General features: G+C 41.3%; 2 protein-coding genes across 5 annotated transcripts in view; one reads left to right on the forward strand and one right to left on the reverse strand.

The window, feature by feature from the left end:
- The window catches only part of NKIRAS1 (NFKB inhibitor interacting Ras like 1), a 90,537-nt gene extending 73,437 nt beyond the window's left edge, over positions 1–17,100 (forward strand). For 2 of the 3 annotated variants that reach the window (XM_070492869.1, XM_070492868.1), the window contains exon 5: positions 9,292–9,466. In XM_070492869.1, coding sequence (XP_070348970.1) covers positions 9,292–9,309 — 18 coding nt within the window. In that variant the 3' untranslated portion in view covers positions 9,310–9,466. Of the gene's footprint in view, positions 1–9,291; positions 9,467–17,079 lie in introns of those variants that run through there. The other variant, XM_070492872.1, reaches the window with a different exon arrangement.
- Positions 1–21,419, reverse strand: part of UBE2E1 (ubiquitin conjugating enzyme E2 E1) — a 73,890-nt gene that overhangs the window by 51,466 nt on the left and 1,005 nt on the right. For both annotated transcript variants that reach the window (XM_044755090.2, XM_044755089.2), the window contains exons 2-3: positions 20,905–21,089; positions 16,733–16,783 (exon numbers count right to left, since the gene is read on the reverse strand). In XM_044755090.2, the coding sequence (XP_044611025.1) occupies positions 16,733–16,783; positions 20,905–21,056 (203 nt within the window). In that variant the 5' untranslated portion in view covers positions 21,057–21,089. The remainder of the gene's footprint in view (positions 1–16,732; positions 16,784–20,904; positions 21,090–21,419) is intronic.

The raw sequence follows: 21,419 nt of genomic DNA on the forward strand, positions 1-21,419 counted from the left end.
AAAAGAGAGAGGTTCTGCCCCTCAGGCTACTACCAACCCCAATCCAGGCTTATCAGAATCGATGGAGGGCTTTGGTGCCCCCTTCCCCAGCCCCCAGGGAAACCTGCCAACCTTTCTTCTCCTCTACCCCATCACTGAGAGGAAGCCCCAGCTACACATGGGCTTCTCTCTGCCTCAGGTGTGCCAGGACCGGGCAAGGACTAGAAATCACGGCCGTCACATGACCTAAGGTTTAGATGAAAGGGAATTATGATAAAAATCATAAATTTAAATCTTAGGTCACTTATGAAACACAGTGTCTCGTTCACGACCTGTTTCACGGCGTTTTATGTTGAGAGCATCTATCACACTTCTGTATCTGCACACAATCAAATTCGGTGCTATGCACACACACAGACACACACAAATGCTCAGCTTACAATTTCAGTCAAATAAAATTTTTCAGCCTTTTTTTCTGCTAGTGGATGTTACTCTAATATTTTATTGCAAAAGTAACTTACATCTATCCATAATTCAACAGCTGCAACACCTTTACGAGCAAATACTTCAACTAGCGTTGGTAATGATCTGAAAACTTATCTAAATTTTAAATCACTAGGTCTATTGTATATTTTCTTTAAAGTTAAGCCTATACTTAAAATCTTAAGGATAAATATTACATTCACATAAAATAGCAGAAATTTTTTTGTTTTGTTACCAACAAAAGATTAAAATTGACTTTATTTGTGGTTTAATCACTTCAACTTGACTATAGTCTCCCCGTGACTAATGTCAACATCTAAACAAATGCACTGCTAACACTTACACAACGCCTACTAATCAAATGCTGTCATTTGTTTCCGTGGCTATTCAAACTTTTTAGGCACAAGAATTAAAAATAAAACAATCAGATTTTAAAGAACTTAGTGTGTTGGAGTGACAAACACAAATGATCATAACTTAATGTGAGAAATGTTGTAAAGACGTATGTATGAAATGCCAGGGGACACAGGAGACAGCTGTCTGAGGTGAATCATTTTCATCTGAGCTTTAAAGAATAGTAAGGATAGAAACTGGGAGAGAGAACATTCTAGGGAACAGACTATAGTAAGTTATGGGGGAAACAATAACAAGATGGGGATATAGCGGACTGGAATCAGGTTGCAAGGGATTCATATATCATATAAAGAACGTGGGGCACTCAATTCTAAAGCAATTGGAGGCCTTAGATTTTTAAAAGACGAATGCCATGATGATCAGACCTACGCTGGAGAACATACAGAAGTAAACGGCCAGTCTGATGAAACAATATCATAGCTAAGTTGTGAAAGAAGCCTGTCTTTCAGAATTTAAATACAGTTTTACCGAGTAAAATTTAACAGGCAGTGGCTTGAAGCGAGGTCTGCAATTCGCAGAGCTACTCCAAGGGGCAGCAGAGCACGGTGAGGCACGCAGGCTCTGGAGGCCAGGGCTCAGCGCCAGCCTCACCATCTCAGAGCCGAGCCACCTGGGGCAAGCTACTTAACCATTTTAGCTTCTCTTTCCTCATCTGTAAAATGAGAATAACAATCATACGGGCATAGACAGTAATGATAGTAGCTAACTTTAAGTTTTATTCTATCTTAAAAATCTCCACAGCAGAGAATACGAAGCAAAAAGAAGCTCAGATTGTATGTTAAGTCTAAAGAGCTGTCCAGAATACCATAAATCAGGCTTTCCACTGTTCCTTCATTATTTTGTATAAAGCTGAATATTCAGAATATTGGACACATTCATGTCATTTTACAATATAATTACCAAAATTCATTTCAAAGTCAAATATAAATTACTTGAAGGTTCTCTGTACTTGGATTATTTTGTATTATTGGCGGTGTTTCCCTTTGGGCAAATACCCATGTTATGTTTGCACTGAAATTCTGTCCCCTTAAGAATTTTGAATGATTTACAATTTTTTCTGTAAGAGATAAGTGAAAATAATTTTTCCTAGGAGTCCCATTCTTAGCTGTTTATTATTAGCTTAGGGGGAAAAAAAATCATGAGAAACTGGCCCTTCAATAAAAAAAATTACCTTTCAGTAAGAAATGATGTAATTTCTTATCAATGCAAACCCTGTAATCGTTTAAGATATGCTGGAATTACATTTCATTTTATAAGTCATCACTATAGCATAAAGAACAAATCAACGAAGTTTTACTAACTAAAGTTTCAAATATACACCTAAGAATGATAATATCACTAGTCCAATCTGTATTTGACCTACACGTCCCTTTTAGTCCAAATATTTCAGCTACCATAACTAAAAGTTATGGCAAATGTATTACTCTAGCGAAGCATCTAGCAAATCGAGAAAACTGGAAAGCCCTCTCCCTATACAGTCATATCACACAGATTTGGGGCTTCACACTCTAGGTAAATCTGTTAAATATCATAGGCAAACAAGTAAGGGCTGGGAGGAGATCCAGCAAGCTGCCTCCCAGACCCCTGAGGGTCCCTCCACATCTGCTGCTCCTGCTCTGAAGAGGGAGAAGGCTAAACTCTCGATGCTTCCACGCTGGCCGGCTCAGGCTGTCTTCACTTCAGGTGGGCAGTCAGGAAGCCAGGCCAGCAGACCAGAAAGACAACGAAGTTGTCTCCACAGCTGTGAAGGCAGACAGACGCATTTCAAAGCACTCGCACTTGCACCCACCATATGTCAAGACCAGGTGAGCGCTGTTAGACTTCCCTGCACAGGTTCACACACAAATTCGGGGTAGCATGTCATTAATTTTTATAAAATTTCTAGATAAAATAGACACATATCTAGATATAAAGCACAGGTATGACAGATATAGCTATCATATCTAGATACAACAGAAATGCTATATAAAGAAATGTCAGTGAATCTGTTCATAAGGCAAAAAGAAAGCTGTTTACAAAGAGTATGTCCATAAACTCTACTTTTACACGTCAGAAATTTTATGTGAGATATTCAAGAAAAGGCCAAGCGTGGTGATATACCATTCCTCTACTTAAAACTCTCCAATGGCTTTCTACTGAAATTAATAAAATCTGACGCCCGCCTATGTCATCTCCTACCTCTCTCATCCTCACTCACAATGCCCAGCCACGGAGGCCTTCCCCATGCAGCACCTTTCTATTTTCCGTCTTTTGGCCTAAAATGCCGTTCTCATGGCTGGGTCCTTGTCATTGAATCATTCAGAGCCATCTCCCCAAAATGGCATCTACCAACACCCCAACTTGCTATCACTCACGATGCCATTACCTCATTTTAATTTCTTAGTATTGTTACCTGAAATTACTTAGTACATTTTTTTTTTAATTGTGCCTCCATCCCCATGAACATAAGCTCCATGAGAGCAGGGACATTGTCTTTCTCACTGCTCTATGTTCAGTACCAGTCACAACAGGAAAGGCCCAAAAAACGTTAGCCTGAGTGACTGACTGGTGAGAAGCAGCTGGTAACAGCTCTATCAGTCGAAGGGCCACACAATGGAGTAGCCAGGGCAGGCCTGACCAAAGTATTGGCACTGTTGTCAATGGTTTGTACTGCTAGCCTGGGTCACAGGCAGAGGACACAGGCGGGGCAGGGAGGAGACTGCCCCACTCACCCCAGCCGAGTCACAGACAACCCTGCCGAGCTTCAGTCCACTTGCAAAACTAGCAATAAGATCTAACTGGAACAAACAAAAATCTGTTATTAATACAGACAATTCTCACGATGCAAATGACGTGTGTTCACTATGTTATATACGTTAAAAACTCATTCAAGGAACATAAGTACTACACTACTGGGCTTGGTGAATACCTGTTGGGGACTCGATCACACCTTCAAAGTTTAGGCCAATAACAACGCACATATACAGGCTGGATACACACAATCCTATCTCTATCTCTTCCTTGAAAAGTGTCACAAATTGTTTTCTGGCTCAAGTGAGCATGTCCAGAAGAAATTTCTGAGAAAACTTCACCCAAAGCGCTAACCTTTTTTTTCTTGAGAGGACAAAACGGGGAGGGAACACCCCAGGGTGTGAGAAAGCCAAAAATGCAAGCATGAACTGATGAGGATTTCCACCAGAATGGGAAACGCAAAGTAAGCCTGCAGGAATGTCATGAGGTGTCCTGCGATTTGACTTAGCCCATTAAACAAGGAGACGGCATTTCTTTTTATGCACCTCCAGGCCAAATGACAATCAGTAAATGTCATCCTCCCCAAACCTGCACTGCATGAGGGGCTTGGGGGACAGGAGAGAAGCTTCAGAACTGGAAGACGACTGCTCCGGAGGGGCTATTTACCAGGTTGGGAAGTTTAAATCTTTGGAAAACAAAGAGTTGGGCTATAATAAAGCATGAAACGTAGAAAGGTTTCAAGACTGGCTCTAGAAAACAAGAAAGAGAACACAGCACCAGTCATCTGGGGGCAGAATGGAGAATGGATAAAAATTCACCTGTCAATATACACCTCATAAAAATAGGACATGGAGACAGAGAAGAGAACACAGAGAATGGAGCATCCACTCCATCTAGCTGCAAAATTTCCATCATAAAAACTAATTTGGGCTCCAAGATCTTAACAGCTTCTTACTTTTTTTCACAATCACGTGTTTCAACTCACAGGTACTACAATATAGAATTCCCTCCCAATAGATACAATGTAAATAGTTACAGTAAAATCCCTAAGTCTACACACAATCCAGTAGTATGGCCAAACAGAATGGAAACCAATTTCAAATTTCAGTTCTAACAAGAATTGTGTCCTCGACATATGGATTATTTTAGGACTGGTCCATATGACTCAACAATGTTTACCATGTAATAAACACACTTTGGATGTGAAAACATCTCAGGATCCCAAGCTACAAAGAAGCAACAGTTTCCGAGGGCCGCCAGGCTAGCTGAAGAATGAAGCTAGCACTCTGAGGACTTCCACAGAAAGAATTACTCAGAAGAAGGACCAAGGCAAAGCAGCATCATATACTATTAAGTAATATATGATAGTGATATCTTTACTGCCAGTCTCTGCTCACACATTACTATTATCACAAACATACATTTGTTTTGAAATATTTACTTAGGCTAGAGGAAAGTTATCTTTCACGTTTATCAAAAATCCTCCTGGGTGCTTGTTATAAAACAAATGTTTTATTTTAGAGTCTTTGTACACCAATTCAACAATCTCCTTTTCTTTAGGATAAATGCGTTCTAGCAAAGTCTACTAAGAAATAAAATTTTATAAGGACAATTCAAATAAATTACCTTAAAAAACTGAGATGGATTCCCAAAGAGGAGGAAAGGTTACAAGTGGCGGTAGGAGAAATTTATATTTCTGGGGAGCAAAGTTCCTATGTAGCCACAACACTTGTGGTTCCACGTTATCATTTGCTTCCCTCTGGCAGCACCTAATGCTTTTGTGATTCCAATTAACACTCAGAACTAGAAGAATGTCTCCCAGCCCTGAACATTTCTTAATTCTACCCTCAGCGCTCCCAGAACTCTGCTATCCCTTTACCAGACAGTGAGTCACCGAATTACTCAAGCAACACCATCCACTGGCTGCCTCCATCTCACCCAGCGACCTCTGGCACGAGGATTCAAGTCTGAAGCTTCACATTATACAAAGAAAAACAATTTCTCTCTGTCATCAATTTTAATTCAGAAGTCTTTCAAAGTTATTTGCTTAAGAGATATCATAAATAGTTTCTCCTCCAAATACTTATTTAATGTAAGGGGATATTGAAAGAAAACCTCTAATTGTTTGAAAATGTAAAAAATATCAATCATAACCCAAAGAACCTACTTTTAAACAAAGGTAACGTCAAGTATACCATAGTTTTGAGACTAAAACTGATAACTTTGGTGATATAACTAAAAAGACACCAGCAGGGTCACTTAGGATGTTTGTGCAGCACTTCCTCCAAGCCCCCTATGCGCCAGATTTGAATGGGAATCTGGCATCTGCATTTTTATACACAAGCAGCTATGTACACATACTGCTCTGATGGGAAGTGCTAAGATAAACATCTGCATCATAGGACATTTTCTTCTACAAAACTATTAACTGCATTCAGCAATTACTCTGTATCTTATTGCCCCTTGGCTTACTGCGTATAATTTACATGTATGTGTCTTGAGAAGACCAATCTCAGAATCAGAAGACAATCTCAATCATCAAGTTACACAGGACCAAGAGTACCTAGGATAATCTGAAACAAATTAATAAAACGTGATCGTTAGATGACTGGAAAGATGTTTACGTGAGGCTTCAAGAGTTCCAGGTACGGTCAACATAAAACATTAACATGATAGCCAATCTTAAAAGGATCAAAAAGTTGAATATGATGAGTAACTTATGCAGTGTTAAAAGTAAACCTATGTACCCACTCATTCTAGTGCATTCACAAGTAGGAAGAGTACAAAAGGTCGATGCAAATCAAAGCACGTAAAAAAACGTTAAGGATGGCAGCAGCAATTGACTGACTTTAATTTACTCACTGCCTACTATTTTAAACTAATCCATGCAAAAAGAACTTATCAAGATGTAATACATGAACCTAGCACTACTTACATATGGCATCCATACTACAATGGTAGCCACAAAGATCACAAAGGACTTGAATCCAGTAAGGCAGAAGTTCACTTCTTCTGGTGGGGGGAGACGAGAATAACCCCTCTGCGCAAATCCTTTGAGAAGCCACTGAAAATGATAAAGCCTCTTGCGAGAAAAGTACGATACACAATGCTGAGAAATGCTGTCCTAAAAATATAAGAATCTGATGATACTAAATCACCTCCCTGGATAAACTCAATGAAATTTTCTATTTGGGACAAGTAATACAAATAAACATCTTCCCCTTCTTGAAAATCATCCCGTTTCGCATCATCTCCTCTACATTGGATTAGTCTTATGAAAGTCAAAAACAAATTTGAAGTTGTAAAACCCAACAGTTACTTGCTGGTCTTATCTTTATCCACCTCATGGTATTATTTCAGAGTTGATGATCACACTACCTCAAAACACTTTGCACTCGCTCTTTCTGACACCACACTCTCTTGATTTTCCTTCTCTCAGTCTCCTTTGCTAATTTCTCCTTCAGACCACACAACCTCAAACTGCAACATGCCCAAGTCTCCATCCTGGGCCCTCTTCTCGCTACACCTTTCCTCTCTAGGTGAGCTAGAGGTATCCTCCAGACACTCAAGAGCCTCTATATAGTGATGTCTCCCAAATGCACATGTATCTCAAGCTTACATGTACTTGTGTGCAAAATATTCCTCTATGCTCCAATTACCTGTATCTAACTTCTATTTGACACCTTCATTTGGATGCCTCATTGGCATCTATCTCAAATCTAACATATCCAAAAAGGACGCAGTTTCAATGCTGCCCTCATCCCAAAGCACAGACCCACTCAGGCCCTATTCCAGTCTTCTCCCTATCAGCAAAATGTTGCCATCATCTACCTAATTGCTAAAACCACAGAAACTTGGAGCCATTCTTGGTCCTCTCTAATCTCCCATTGCAATCGATAAACAGGTCCAGGTGTTCTAACCCCATCTCCACTGCCACAACCTCAATCCCAGCTACCATCACCAGTTGCCTGGAAGACAACAATACTCTCCTTCCTGGTCTCCCCTCTTCCACTTGTGCCTTCCTCCCAGCTATTTTCGACACAGCAAGGAGAGCGGGGAAAAGACTTTTAAACCATCATTGAAATGTCACTTCCTTGCTTCAAAAGCTTGAATGGCTTCCCACTGTTCTTAGAATGAAATCCAAACTCTCTACCACAGTTTCCATCATCCTGCATCATGCGGCTCTCCCCACTTCAGGGCCTCTGTGTTCCTGCATCCCTCAGTCTGGGATGTTCTCATGGACTTTTCACAAGGCTATCTCCTTTCTTCTCATCTTTCAGGTCTTTGCCTAATGTCTTTTTAAGCCTTCTCTAAGTAACTCCCCGCCTCAATTATTCTCCATCACTGCATCGTTAATTTCTCTCCTACTCGCCAACACAACCTGTAGTTACTAATCGTTTTACTGGGTTGCTGTCTCTATTGCCTACTAAAATTTAAGTTCCACAAGCCAGAAGCCAGGTCTGTTTTAGTTACTTACAGAACCTAGCACACAGAGGACACTCCAATACTTTAAATGATTATGATCTGATTTACTCATGCTGCTATCAATCTTGTACAACACTGCTTCCTGATTATAATCCTGACTTTCTGAGCTGTATCCCATCTAAAATTTTTCAGTAAGTATAACCATTCCAAGCTGCTCTATCTATTGCTATTTGAAAATGTACTTCAATATCTTTTTCTATAGAACTTATTAGGGTCCATCTCACATCAATTTCCCATCTATCAACTTAAATAGATACAAACACCGAATGTCCCGGGATTACACATAATGATCGTCATTTCAATGCTGGTAGGCCCCACTGGAACCTCTCCATTGATTACTACTATTCAAACTTTAGTACTGACACAGATCACTATAGACAAGTCAGATGTGACACCTGTGGCAAATGTACTGTTGAATGCCATGTAAGAGCTGGATAATCAAGTCCCTTTATTTTGGCCTGGCATTTCACTTTATCACGTTCAGAGTCTTCAGGAAGCAGACAGAATTCAGTTTTGACTACTTTGTTAAAGTATTAGTGAACAGTATGCTGCCCTAGGTAGCAAAATGCAGTCACAACTTGCAATTACGTTGTGCATATGAAAACTGTTGGCTTTACAGGACTTTCCTGACGAGGGTGAGACATCACCTTGGCCTTCCACAGGGTTATTATCTATGTAGTGTAGCAAGGACTCTACGAAGGAATCCATAATCATTTGCCTAAGTTTCAAGAAAAGAACCATTAGCATACAGCAGGTCCTGGATTACAGTTCTCAAGCAAGGAGCTTTGATGAGCTTCTTAGCCTATAGAGTAGGAAGTTTCCCAGAGGATTAGAAGCCTATTCTGACACCAGTTACCAGGTCTTTTGTTTCACTTCAGAGCATGGCTGCATAAGAGAGGCTGACTAAGAATGGGCTTATTATGAAACCCTGTTCCACCCCAATGATGATGGGGAATGTGTCAGATGTCTCAGGCGGGTGCCAGCATCTCTAACATAACCAACTATCAGGAATAGCTTTAGGATTTGGGAGGACGTCTCTAGGAAGCTCAATTTAGTTAGCACCCCTAAACCCACACTCACTTGTTGGCAAACAATAATCTTGTAAAGTCAAAACATGCAAATCAAAGGTATTGATATTTTCTTTATACATCTTCTCAACCTAGCCTGCAGCACTGACCCCGTCTTTTTATCACACTGCAGCCAAGAGCTCCTCTATGATTCCGGGAAGGTAAAAATTGCCAGAACTGCTTGGGTGACAACTCAGAAAGAATGCCAGCAATGGACAGCTGTAAAATGGGACGGCAAACCCAGCTCTTTCCGTTATTTTCTGAAGAGGGTAATGAAGACGTTCCATTAAACCATCAGACCGAAATTAGGTTTTTGTGTTTGTGTTTTAATTTAACAAACATGTATTGTGTATCCACTCTTTCTTGGACAATGCAGGGGTGCAAAGACATAATCCCTGCTCTCAAGGAACTTAAAGTCTACCCGGGAAAGAACCAACCAAGTAACACTGAGGACAGACGCTGCTGCTTTTCAGTTCTACTCAAGCAGCTGGAGTGTTACTCAAGGACCAAAAACACTTCCAGCCCTCTAGAAACTGTCACTTCATCACAGATAAAGTTCCAGGCTACCAGCCTTTCTCAATATACACTCTCTACTTATGACATCAGTTCCATATTCTATCACCTTCTCTACAATTTTATGTGCAAAACAATACATTGCCCTCCCTCACACAAGCATTTTTACTTTCTCCTCTGTACTTGCCTCTTCCCTCCAGCCTACAAAGCATACTCAGCTTTACACTTTAAAGCCCAAAGAGGAAACTCCCTTGACCTCCCCTAGGGCCTGCAGCTCTCCTACTCTGCTCCCTTTTCTCCAGGTCCTCTTCATTTTCCCATCCTTCATTTGGACATCCGTCAGAGCACAATTCTCAATCTTCCTCCTCCCCTTAGCAAACAGCTGTACTTTATCATTCAAACGTTCAAATCTAACGTGGACTCCCAAAGCCAGTTCTGGCCTCAGCACCCGTGCCAGCCCAGCTCAGAGTTAATGCACACAAACCTAAACCACGGAAGCCCCGTGCCGCCTGCAGCTCACTTTCAAATGGTTCCACAAAAGAAATACATAGAGATAAGAGACAGACAAGGCAAATATGGTGAACTTTTAACAGCTGATGCCTCAGGGTGAAAGATGGGTGATCCCTGCATTATTCTTTCAACTCTTCTGCAGCTCTGAAATTTTTCAGACCAAAAAAGCTGGGAGAACAAACACGTAGGATCAGAACCAAAGATAGCAATCATGGTTCCTGCCTTTTAGGGAGTTTATAATCTATTTAATTGTCTAATCTAATCTAAAAGTAGGCCAGGTAGATCTGGGAGTTCAATGACTGATGAATAATAAACTTAAATATATAATCAAACTGCAAATATTTACTGAGGGCCTACTAAGTGGCAGCAATATACGAAGCATTGTACGTGGTCAACAAAGCAAATAATTAAACCTTGGGAGGAGGAGCTAATCTCTCTGCCTCCCTCAAGCCACTTCATCTTCCTGCCTCATCTACTTCTGTTAATGTCACCACCATCTTCCCCAACACCCAAACAACCTCCGACTCCTTTCAAGGACTCCATATCTAAATCAGTGGGCAAGCTCTCTGGATTCTGTTGCTTTCTGCCTCTTTTCTCTCTTTGATGGCTGCCACCTGTCCCCAAGGCCCACCTGGCGTCGCACCTGGACTACTGTAGTAATTTCCAAGCCTCCTGGTTCCCCCCAGCTCCGCTCAGCCCTGGCTTTGTCTAAGTCCAGATACTCGGCTCTAATTAGATCACAGTCCCAGCTCCAGAAGGTATCAATGACTCTCCAGTATCTATACAATGAAACTCAGAGCCTGAGGAACACGAGTTTTCTCTTTCTGTTTATTCTCCCACTCGTTCTTACTCTTCAGCCACAGGTTTATTCACTATTGCCCAACAGGGGCCTGTCTGCCTTTCCTCTGGTATGTCTGTGCTTACACTGTTACTCTTCTGCAGGTGGCCCTTACTCTTCTCCACCCCACTTCTCATTTCCTCCATCAAGCCTTCCCAGATCACGAAGTGCTCCAGCCACAACCCCTCACACCCAGGTCAAAGTAATCTCTCACTCCTCTGAACCTTTATGACATGGTATGTGCGTTTATCACTTTCCAAATAATCATGCTTCCAAGTACTATCCAAAACGTGTGCGTACATTTCTTACCACCCCTACTAAACAATGAACTCCTTGGAGGCAGTGACTTTTCATGTGTAACAGGCACTCAAGGTTTGCGACAGGAATTTAACATTAGTATCTTTACAAGAATCCATACAAACTGAAATGTTGCCTCCTAAGCTACAAGGATTTTTCCTCAAAATACTGATAACATTTTAACAGTGGTATAGTTTTTTTAAAACCTTTTTTGTGGTAAAATATATAACATAAAATTAGCCATTTTAACCATTTTTTAAGCGTAAAATTCAGTGCCTTTAATTACATTCCCAATGTTGTGCAACCATTACCACTATCTGTTTCCAAAATTTTCATCACCCCAAACAGAGATTCTGTACCCATTGAGAAGTAACTCCCCATTCTCCCCTCCCCCAAGTCCCTGGACCTCTTCTTTCTGTCTCTATAATTTTGCATATTCTATGGGACCAGCCCCACAGTGTAGTCGTTAAGTTTGGCTTGCTCTGCTTTGGCCATCGGGGTTCACAGGTTGGGATCCTGGGCACGGACCTATACCACTCATCAGCCATGCTGTGGCAGCCACCCACATATAAAGTGGAGGAAGACTGGCACAGATGTTAGCTTAGGGCTAATCTTCCTCAGAGAAAAAAAAAATTGCATATTCTAGATATTTCATGTAAGTGGAATCATACAATATTTGTCTTTTGTGTCTGGCTTATTCTACTTAGTGTAACATATTCAAGGTTCAGTCATATTGTAGCATGTATCAGAACATCATTTCTTTTCATGGCTGAATAATACTCCACTGTGTATATACCACATTTGGTTTATCCATTCATCTGTTGAGGGATACTTGCGTTGCTTCCACTTTTTGGCTATCATGAATAGCTATGAACACTGACAAGTATTTGTTTGAGTCCCTGTTTTCAATCCTTTTGGGTGTATACCTAGGAGTGGAACTGCTGGCTCATATAGTAATTCTGTTTAGCTTTTTGAGGAACAATAGCAGTATAGTTTTAAAATCCAGATGCGTGGTCGTTTGGTGAACACAACAGCCACAAGAATCTCCTTTAGCAAACAATGTGCTTCTGGATAGATTTCCTTCCTTCCTACCCACTCAGGCCCCAGGTGATGATCTAGTTTCGAGGAACCTGACCCTGCTTTGGGTGCTATTTTGATTGTATTGACACTCCTGTATCGCGGTTCTCACTATTCTTCAACCCTGCCTTTACACACATAAAGAAAGGCAACACTGCAGTGGAAACTCTCCAAATGAAAAGGATGAGACTAAGCATCATTCAGATATTGAAGTCAAATTTATATCCTTAAGGCATTTAATAACATCAGATGAAGGAAGATACATAAAAGGAAGGATACTTTTCAGAAAGTAAGATAATATAGGATTTTGTAAAGGATGACTTCTGTTGAACTCATTTCTTATACCCAAACAACCATTTAAAACACACTAAACTTGGACAAGATGTATAAGCCTTTACTGTTGCATGGAAAGGAGCTCTTTTTCATGCCAAGGTTAGCAGCCTGGGATTTCTAAACTGACGTTATCATTACTATTACCACCAATTTCCAGAAGGTTTTGTAAAAATGTAAATTCACAGCAACTACCTGGAAGGATACACACAAAGGGCTAACCTGGAGCATCTCTGTGCAGGGGCAGGATCAGAAGCGGCCACGAGGGGGATCTTTCACTTTTTACTCCACAACTTTTGCATTTCAACTTTTCAAAAATATGCATTCTTACATTACTGTGTAATAGCTTAAAACTGTATTTAAAATTTAAGCAATAAAAGGCAATGTTAGTAAAAAAGATGAGCTATTAAAGGGAGCTAAATGGGCAATTCTAATAATATCACCATCTAACACAGAAAACTCTAATCTCATTTGAACTTTACAACACCATGGGGTAGGTAAGCCAGGTATATGGCCCTTTTAGTAAATGAGGAAAAGAAGGTTAAGAAAACTTAACTTCTTAGACAAACGCATTACATTTTTTTAAAATGTTTTTCATTTTAGCCTTTAAATCATCTTCAAAAAAGGTATGATTTAGCTGTAAAACTTTAAAACCAACTGTATCTGATTACATAACAGCTCTCCCAGAAGAATAAAAAAAAGCAGTGACTTAGTTGGGTTTACATATTTAGGAAACAGAAAAATAATGGTCAAAACGTAATAAAGTCACATAAAAGGAAAATTTATTATTTTCCCCCATGCTTGAAATGTCTACGGACTTCTCAAAGACATTTTATCGTACAACAGCACTCCCCCAAAATCTGAATTTGTGGGTTTCAAGTCTCCACATGAGGAGTTTATTCATAATATTAATATATCCATTAAGTAAAACCTGAAGATTAAAAGACTTGGGCAAAATATGTCATTTATTATGTGCAGACACACTGACTACAGGCCTTTATGTCTGCAGATTAGTTACATAGCTATAACTAGTCAATTTAGCAAAGCTTCAGGCCTAGGCTATAAATAACAGCTGCAAAACTGACTCTAGTGGCCCAGAGTTCACTAGCTATCTAAAAGGCATAATTTTACAATCCAAGACAGGGCAAGCTTTAAGAAATCATTACAATAGTTGAGAGAGCATTTTTCTCCCAAATGAATAGAGCCAAAAGGCAGGGGAAAAAGCCTAACCAAATGCACAGTATGTGAGGTGGGAGACTATTTCATCTGTGTATATACACATAACCAAATAGTTCAGAGACACCAAAGAATTTGATTTACATGGCAATTTAAAAATATTCACTTAAAATACTCTTGACCTGGTCATTGAATATAAACTGCGTTTTGTTCTAAAGAAATCGACTCAACATAATATACAACATTGAGGATTTAACTTTATGTGCTCATACATAATAACATATTTAACAATTGCATTTCATCAAGTTTTGAAGCTCAGTAACTTCGAATCCAAATATTTTTGCCAAGTAAAGTGCTAAAATTACTGAACACAAGCAGTGAACCTTCAAGAGAAGTGATTCTCCCACTGATTTGCAATAATCAACTGTTTATTGAGAGGTCACTATGTGCCAACTGCTACATTTTAGTAATGTGCTTAAATTTAAAACCATACACTGGATACGAATTGAAGAAGGGCAGTCCAACAAGGGATTACTACACAAGATACATTAATTGAAAGCCAATTAACTCATTCAAAATATAAGTGATAGTTGATGAAACTGCAATTTCCTAAGAACGAAGCTATAGAGCTTGCATGCTGAGTAATATTTTAAAAATTATAAAAAATAAACACGCATGCACTCAGTATTATCATTTAATTCATACATTTGAATTGGATGCTGACTTCAAAAAGTGTCCCCAAACTAAATGATCCATTTCCATCTCAAACAATAATGTAAGTTAAAATATTTAAAAATTCAATCCCATAAGATACCAACACAAAACATAAAACCAACCTCATTTAAGTTAGCTGAATATTGGGACTACTGTATACCATTAAGTCAGTAATACTAGTAAGCCAACCTAAAGTAGGAATTGTAATTCATATTACTTAAGCAGCCCTAGTAGAAAATGTCTTCAGAAAATAAACCAGTCTTTATTTTCACAAGTCAACATAATATACATTCTCTTGCAAAATAAAGATGACTGGTGTTTTCTTTGAAATCAAGGAGATATTTTTTCAAAATGCTTAAGTATGTCAAAGTTTGTCTTCTTACCACAAACTACCCAATAGCCATCCATCTGGGTGCTTCACCTGACCACAGGTAATGTTCAAAGGTTTCACCTTGGAGGGGTAATTATGAGAGTTCTCCAAGGAAAAAAAGTTCTGTATGCTCAGCAGCATAAATCTCTCACACGTAAATTCAGCTAAAATGGTGTGAAACTAAAGTGTACTTATCCTGTTTTTTAAAAGTGATTAACCCCATGAAAACCTTCAAACTGTCTACAATTTTAAACCTGCACTTATTCACAAGAAAGCCATTTACGTTTTGATAAATGTTATCAGTTTTAAAACCATGCTTTAAAAAACTTTATAATTTGATCAACTAAAGCTGTCTGCACTCACAAAAGACACACATGGAAGAGACAGGAGACCAAACCGGAGCAATAACTACGTAGCACAAATCCACCAGGGGGAATACCCACGCGTTCAACACAGCCAACCAAGGGAAGCTACAGGCTTCCATGTGAACAATGACTCCAGTAAAATAAAAACGGCAAATATCACAGCTCTAAGCCATATCCATTTCTCCACTTTGTCAACTGTCTGAAAAGATTCTTAATAGCCATGAGAGAAATCCTCAAGAATGATTAAGCAGTACAGTTACAAACCACAGCTTAAGAGCATTTCAAACTCAAAATGACTTTCCTCACAAAATAGGACATTTTACCAAAGATCATCCCCCACCTGACCAACATTAAGAACATATGTAAGCAAAATGGCAATATTAACGTTTCCATTTAATCCATTAACCACAGTTTAGAAAGTTCAGTGTTAATAAGCAAAATGCCACTGAGTATTTTCTTCTCAATAACTTCTTCTACCTCTACCCATAAATGTAGCACCCTTCTGAAATCTCACAGGTCATTCCAATGTTGATCCTGAGAAGTGAGAATCAGGTTAAATGCTACGCTTAATTTTTAAACTAGGGGAGTAACAGAACCTAACAATTAATCTCCCTTAAATAAATGGCTCTATTATAACATATACTAAGTCCTTCCTCACTCCACTGTTGATTTAGTAAAATCAAGTATTCCACCTTGACTCAACAGTAACAAAATGGCTATTCTAAATAAATCAAGTGATCAACAAACCCTTCACAAGCTGATATCAAATTGTTTTCAAACTGAAAAATCCATACAGTCTGAGTCTACCACCCTCCAAGAAAAACACCCCTTTGGAAGAGTTTAAATCTATAAAATAATTTAAAACAAAAATCTTTTTATCAAAGTCACCAATTATTTCCTGAATTAGCCTGCCAAAAGTCCAACACAAACTTTACATATAATGAAGTAAGTTTGAGGACCGAGTATTTGATTTAACTCTATGCTCTATTAGCTCAGTAGAGAGCCTGAAGAACAGATTAAGATAGCAAAGCAATTTTCTAAACCAAAATCTACCCGAGCATCTAAAACGTTTTACATCATCCTTATCGAAATATCAAAGATCCGCGAATAAGCAAGCGTGCATCTTGAAATTCATTTTACAGTTTTGTTTCATATAAGCAAAACTGTCCACTCCAAATCCATTACTTCTCTTCAACACAGTACTGAAATTGTCAGAGGCGCATCAAAACATACTCAGGGTAATTAATTTCAGCTGTTATTTGATGTGAGCACCAAAACAAGCATTAACGAAAGAATAAAAGCAAAAGTTTATAATAATAAAAACAAAAAAAAAGCTAAAGGTTAAAAGAACTTGAAGAAGAAAAAAATTTGAAAAGAAGCTCACCTGCAATTAGGTGGAGGGTCTAAAGTGATGTCTGCCAGTTCCTTCTGAATCCTGGAGGCAGGGAAGAGAGAGAGAGAAACACAAGAAACATTAAGGCGCTGGGAGCCTCCCACCTGCAGTGTCTAAGTCTGGCAGACAAACCTAACCGCCGGCCAGGAGAACTGGCTTCTACCGAGGAAGCAGGAGTCTACACATCAAAAGCCGCAGGTCTGTAGTTCAGGGAAAACTTTTTTCACCGACGCGGTGAGTTGCCGCTCCGGGGTCTCTTGTTATCATGTCTCAGGTTTGGGTTCGAATCTTGCCTCGCACCCTAAGCCACTTCTATTTCTCGGTGTTTTCCATTTCAGAAATAATTTTCAAGCCTCTCACTCGCGGACTACTTTTCTGCACCGTATTAGAAAGTGTCGGGACACCGTCATCTTCCCCATCGGCCGGGAGCGAAGGACGCGCCCCAGTCTCCGCCCCTCGGGGCCGCCGGGGTCACCCCAGCACCTCCGATGTCCTCACGCCCACCCGGGGCCGCCCCGCGTCCTCCGTGACGAAGCCAACATGGCCGCTCCCCGCGAGGCCCCTCGGGCCCGGGCTGCCCTGCTTGCCGTCGGGGTGCCGGGTGGCGCAGGCCCAAGGTGGACCCCGCCGCCCGCGGGTGCCCTCCCCGCGCGCGCCCGACGGCTCGGGCCGCGCACGCCGGCCGCGCGGGTCAAGTCCGGGCCGGGACGCTGGTGGCTCCCCAGCGGCCTCGCCCGCGCCCCGGAACCTGCGGCCCGCTGCCCGCCCCTCCGGCGAGGCCGGCCTCCGGCAGGCGGCCGCGGCCCGCACAGGTGCACCCGGCCGGCCTCGGTCCCGCACGCTCGCTCGGACCCTCGGCCCACCTTTCCGGACCGGCTTCTCCCGGACCTCCTCTCCCTTCCTTTGGGTCTGTCCCCTTCCTTCTCCATCCCTCACTGACACAGAACCCCGGACCCCCACCCCAGTTTTCTATCTCCGCACCAACCCACGACTTCACAAAGAGCCCCCTCCCCCACTCCTAGGCCGACGCCACCAGGCAGTTCACACCAAGCCCCGGCCTTTGTCTTCTGCTTACCTAGGCGCTTGGAGCATCAATTACTACAAAGTTTAAGGCCTTTAAGCCTATTCAACCTTCTAAACGGTGCCTTCTATTTTTATAACCTTTCCTGCTCCTATCATATAAAGCCCTAAAGGGCTAAGTTACAACTTAAAAATCTCACCGAGGCAGCACAGTAGTAAAAAACTAACACACACATTCTAAAGGCAATCTGAATCACAATGGATGCTTTTCTCTTTCCAAAAGTTTTCTGAGGCTAGGAAGATAGGCTGGCCGGCTGCGATGGGGAATAGGTTTTGGAAGGCGTTGTTTTTTCCATATATAAGTAAAGAGAAATTAAGGCTGGTGATTGGGGAAGTTCTTTAAATCTTCCCACTGGAGGACATTTCCTGTCCCCTACAAATCTGGTCAATCTTAGAAAGGGGTTTGCTCACAATCTCTACTGACATCTACTTGTCTGTGTTCTGCTAAATTCTGTCACTACCAATACGAAGCATTTCAGTTCTGGGACATTCACAGCCCTGCAGGTTGCCTCATTATTGTACGTTAGACTAAAAGTTTGGAACCTTGGTTTCCTGATTCTTTACCCGTATCTATTAGAATGACTGCATGTTCAGACCTATGTACATAGGCAAAAATATCCTCCCCCTGAGCACACTTGTATAAAAATACATAGTGACTTCACTTCTTGCCAACCCAACCTCTACTATAAAATATCCCCTGAAACAGTAGTTGCTTCTTTAATACCTAAGAAGTGTCATACCACACAGCTTTATCCACTTCATCTCTCCAACAAACATCTGCACCATTTCCAGAGCACTGGCAAAAGATTTATAAAAGTAACTCATATCTATGTTCCATAGAGTAATTCTAGCCCAGATCACTCTTAATGGGGGCTTTCCTCTACTGTGGACTAGAAATCACTTTCCAATATGCGGTTACGTAACCTTCCGTCTGCCAATTCAGGCTTCTTCTTCATTCTATCTCCTGGTATACATGCCCCTTCCAATTTTGTAGGCAACGCCTACCTTCCAAATCAATATATTTCACAGAGCAGCTTCTACAGGGTACCACTAACATCAATTTTCCCGTTATTCTTTCCTAGATACACTGTCCCTCTCCATTTTTTATCTTTACTATTAACCTTAGCTCTGCTTTAACACTGACAGCCACTCTTTCAGCAAGATAGGGAGCTAAAACTAATGTTAACTTTACAGGTAAAATTACTATTTTAGCTTCCCACCGTTTATTTATTTTTTTTAAAGATTTTTAAATTTTTTTCCTTTTTCTCCCCAAAGCCCCCCCGGTACATAGTTGTATATTCTTCGTTGTGAGTCCTTCTAGTTGTGGCATGTGGGACGCTGCCTCAGCGTGGTTTGATGAACAGTGCCTTGTCGGCGCCCAGGATTCGAACCAACAAAGCACTGGGCCGCCTGCAGCAGAGCGCGCGAACTTAACCACTCAGCCACGGGGCCAGCCCCCACCTTTTATATTTTTACACCTACCATCTCTTTTCCAGGCATTTCCAAAGAAGTTTTTAACGTACTTAGCATAAAAGGACAAACTGTCTCTAATGAAAAATCCCTCTCTGTAATTTGCTGACTCAAAGCAGACTATTCTGACACCTGTCTCTACCCTCTCTAATATATTCACGTACACCAGGGATATCCAGCAAAATACAAAAACACCAACGAGCTAAAGCAAGTATCCTGCCTTAGTCAGGTAAGGCCAAAAGTTGACCCACTGTGGATCACAGAGACCAGAGGAGGCAGATTAAGGAAGGCCCATCCAAAGTGGGCAGGGTAGATGCCAGGCTCTGGGATAACCAGCATAGGGCTAATCAATGAGGGCTGGGAGAGCTCCTGGGAAGCTGATACACAATCAAACCAAACCTCTGAAAATCTTGTCAAGGCATCTTGCCACTTAACTCTAGACCTCTACACTATTTCAAATAAGCTAAAGTCACTCCATCTACCCATGGTTAGGTCACCAAAGCACTTTACCAACTTTTCAAATTTCAAGTCAGGGAGAATGACAGAACAAACTTTCAAACTCCTAGTTCCAGGCTCACAACTCAGTGGAAGAGCTCTAAGGCCTCATGTTCCATTTTATTTTACATTCTTTTTAGAAAGATATCCCTCTCTAACCCACCATTTGGACTCCTTAGTGTCTTTCTGGTTTGCCACTTCAAAGTTTAACGGCCGTCCACCTTAGAGCAGAAGGACTTAAGAAAGGGTTTGGGGGTTCCCAGGAATCTGCTATAGATTATTTTAAGGGTCAAGGGGATCCGAGGATATTACTGAAGGACAATAGAGATAAAAAGCAGCTTCTTCCAGAGACAGAAGAGGGAAGGAGTAAAGAAAAAGAGCCACTGCTTGAATTCAACTTGAAAAAAATAACATTTTTACAGCATAAGAGGAAATAGCATGAAAAAAATCTGAATCTCCTTGAAATTTGGTAAATTGAAGTTCTTAAGGAGAACAAGAAAGAATCCCCAAAATAACCTAGAATAACCATTTTACCTCATTTATTGATTCATTTGCTTCAACTCTTCAAATCAGAAACATCTCTTTAAATTCCATCCGAAAACATCTCTTTCCACCTATTAAATTTTTCACCCAGCTGATATGAGTAATTCCTTATGCAATTTGTCGAGAAAGCTGTTCAAAAAAGATGTCTGTGCAACAGGTGAGGAGGAAGTCGGATGGTTATAGAATTCATTTTGACAGAGTTGTCTGGGCAGGAATTAGTAATTAGGCGGGATGACAGCCTTGGGAAAGGTCACAGACTAGTGATTAATAGGACAAGTAATTTGAAATCAGATTTGGGGGTCACTAATAAAAGTAATGAGGATTTGTACAAACTTCAGCAAGAAATGGAAAGAGGCAAGTCACCACAGCCGCATGTGGACGATGATTAAAAGAAAAAACAGAAGAAGCAATAGAGAAAAATAATTAGGGCTTTCAAGGCCCTTTTTTCATTTTTAAGAACACATAAACCATGAGGTGCTCCTTAAGCTACCCTCTTTGGGAGGCCGACCAAATGCAGCAAGCAGCAGTTCGGAAAATAGGAAGCCTGCGGAAAAAAGAGAGAGAGAGTACGGTACCTCTTGGCGCTGGTGGAGAGGAGTTTGGAGCTTTTGCTCATGCTGACTTTACTCTCCTTCTTCTTGGGGGTGTTTGTTTCTTTCTCGGTTTGCTGGTTGGAGGACGAAGATGAGGAGGAGCTGGTGCTGGCCCTCGAATCGTCATCCGACATAGCGAACCCCCCACCCCACCCCGCAAACAGCCCCTGCAAGGGGAGAGAAACAAAACAGAAAGACATCAACCATGCAGCCAGTGTAAATACGGAACTCGGGCGCTGTCAGGAGGGCTTTGACCAGGGTACCCCCGCCGCCCACCGCCCTCCACTCGCTTTTCAAAGTCTTCAGGCCCATTAAGGCTTTTGCAATCGGACGCGGCTTGTTTGTTTATTTCTGGCCCCAGGTGGGGGACGCGGTGGGAAAACAGTCTTGAGCAAAGCGAGCGGCCCCTCCCTCGCCCCCCGGGGCTCCCCTCGGGGCAGGGAGGGGACCCGCCGAGCGGCGGGGGCGGAGGGCAGGGCGGGGGCGCGGGGCGCCTC

The sequence above is a fragment of the Equus asinus genome, chromosome 21 (genome assembly GCF_041296235.1).
Source record: "Equus asinus isolate D_3611 breed Donkey chromosome 21, EquAss-T2T_v2, whole genome shotgun sequence".
NCBI classification, from domain to species: Eukaryota; Metazoa; Chordata; class Mammalia; order Perissodactyla; family Equidae; genus Equus; species Equus asinus.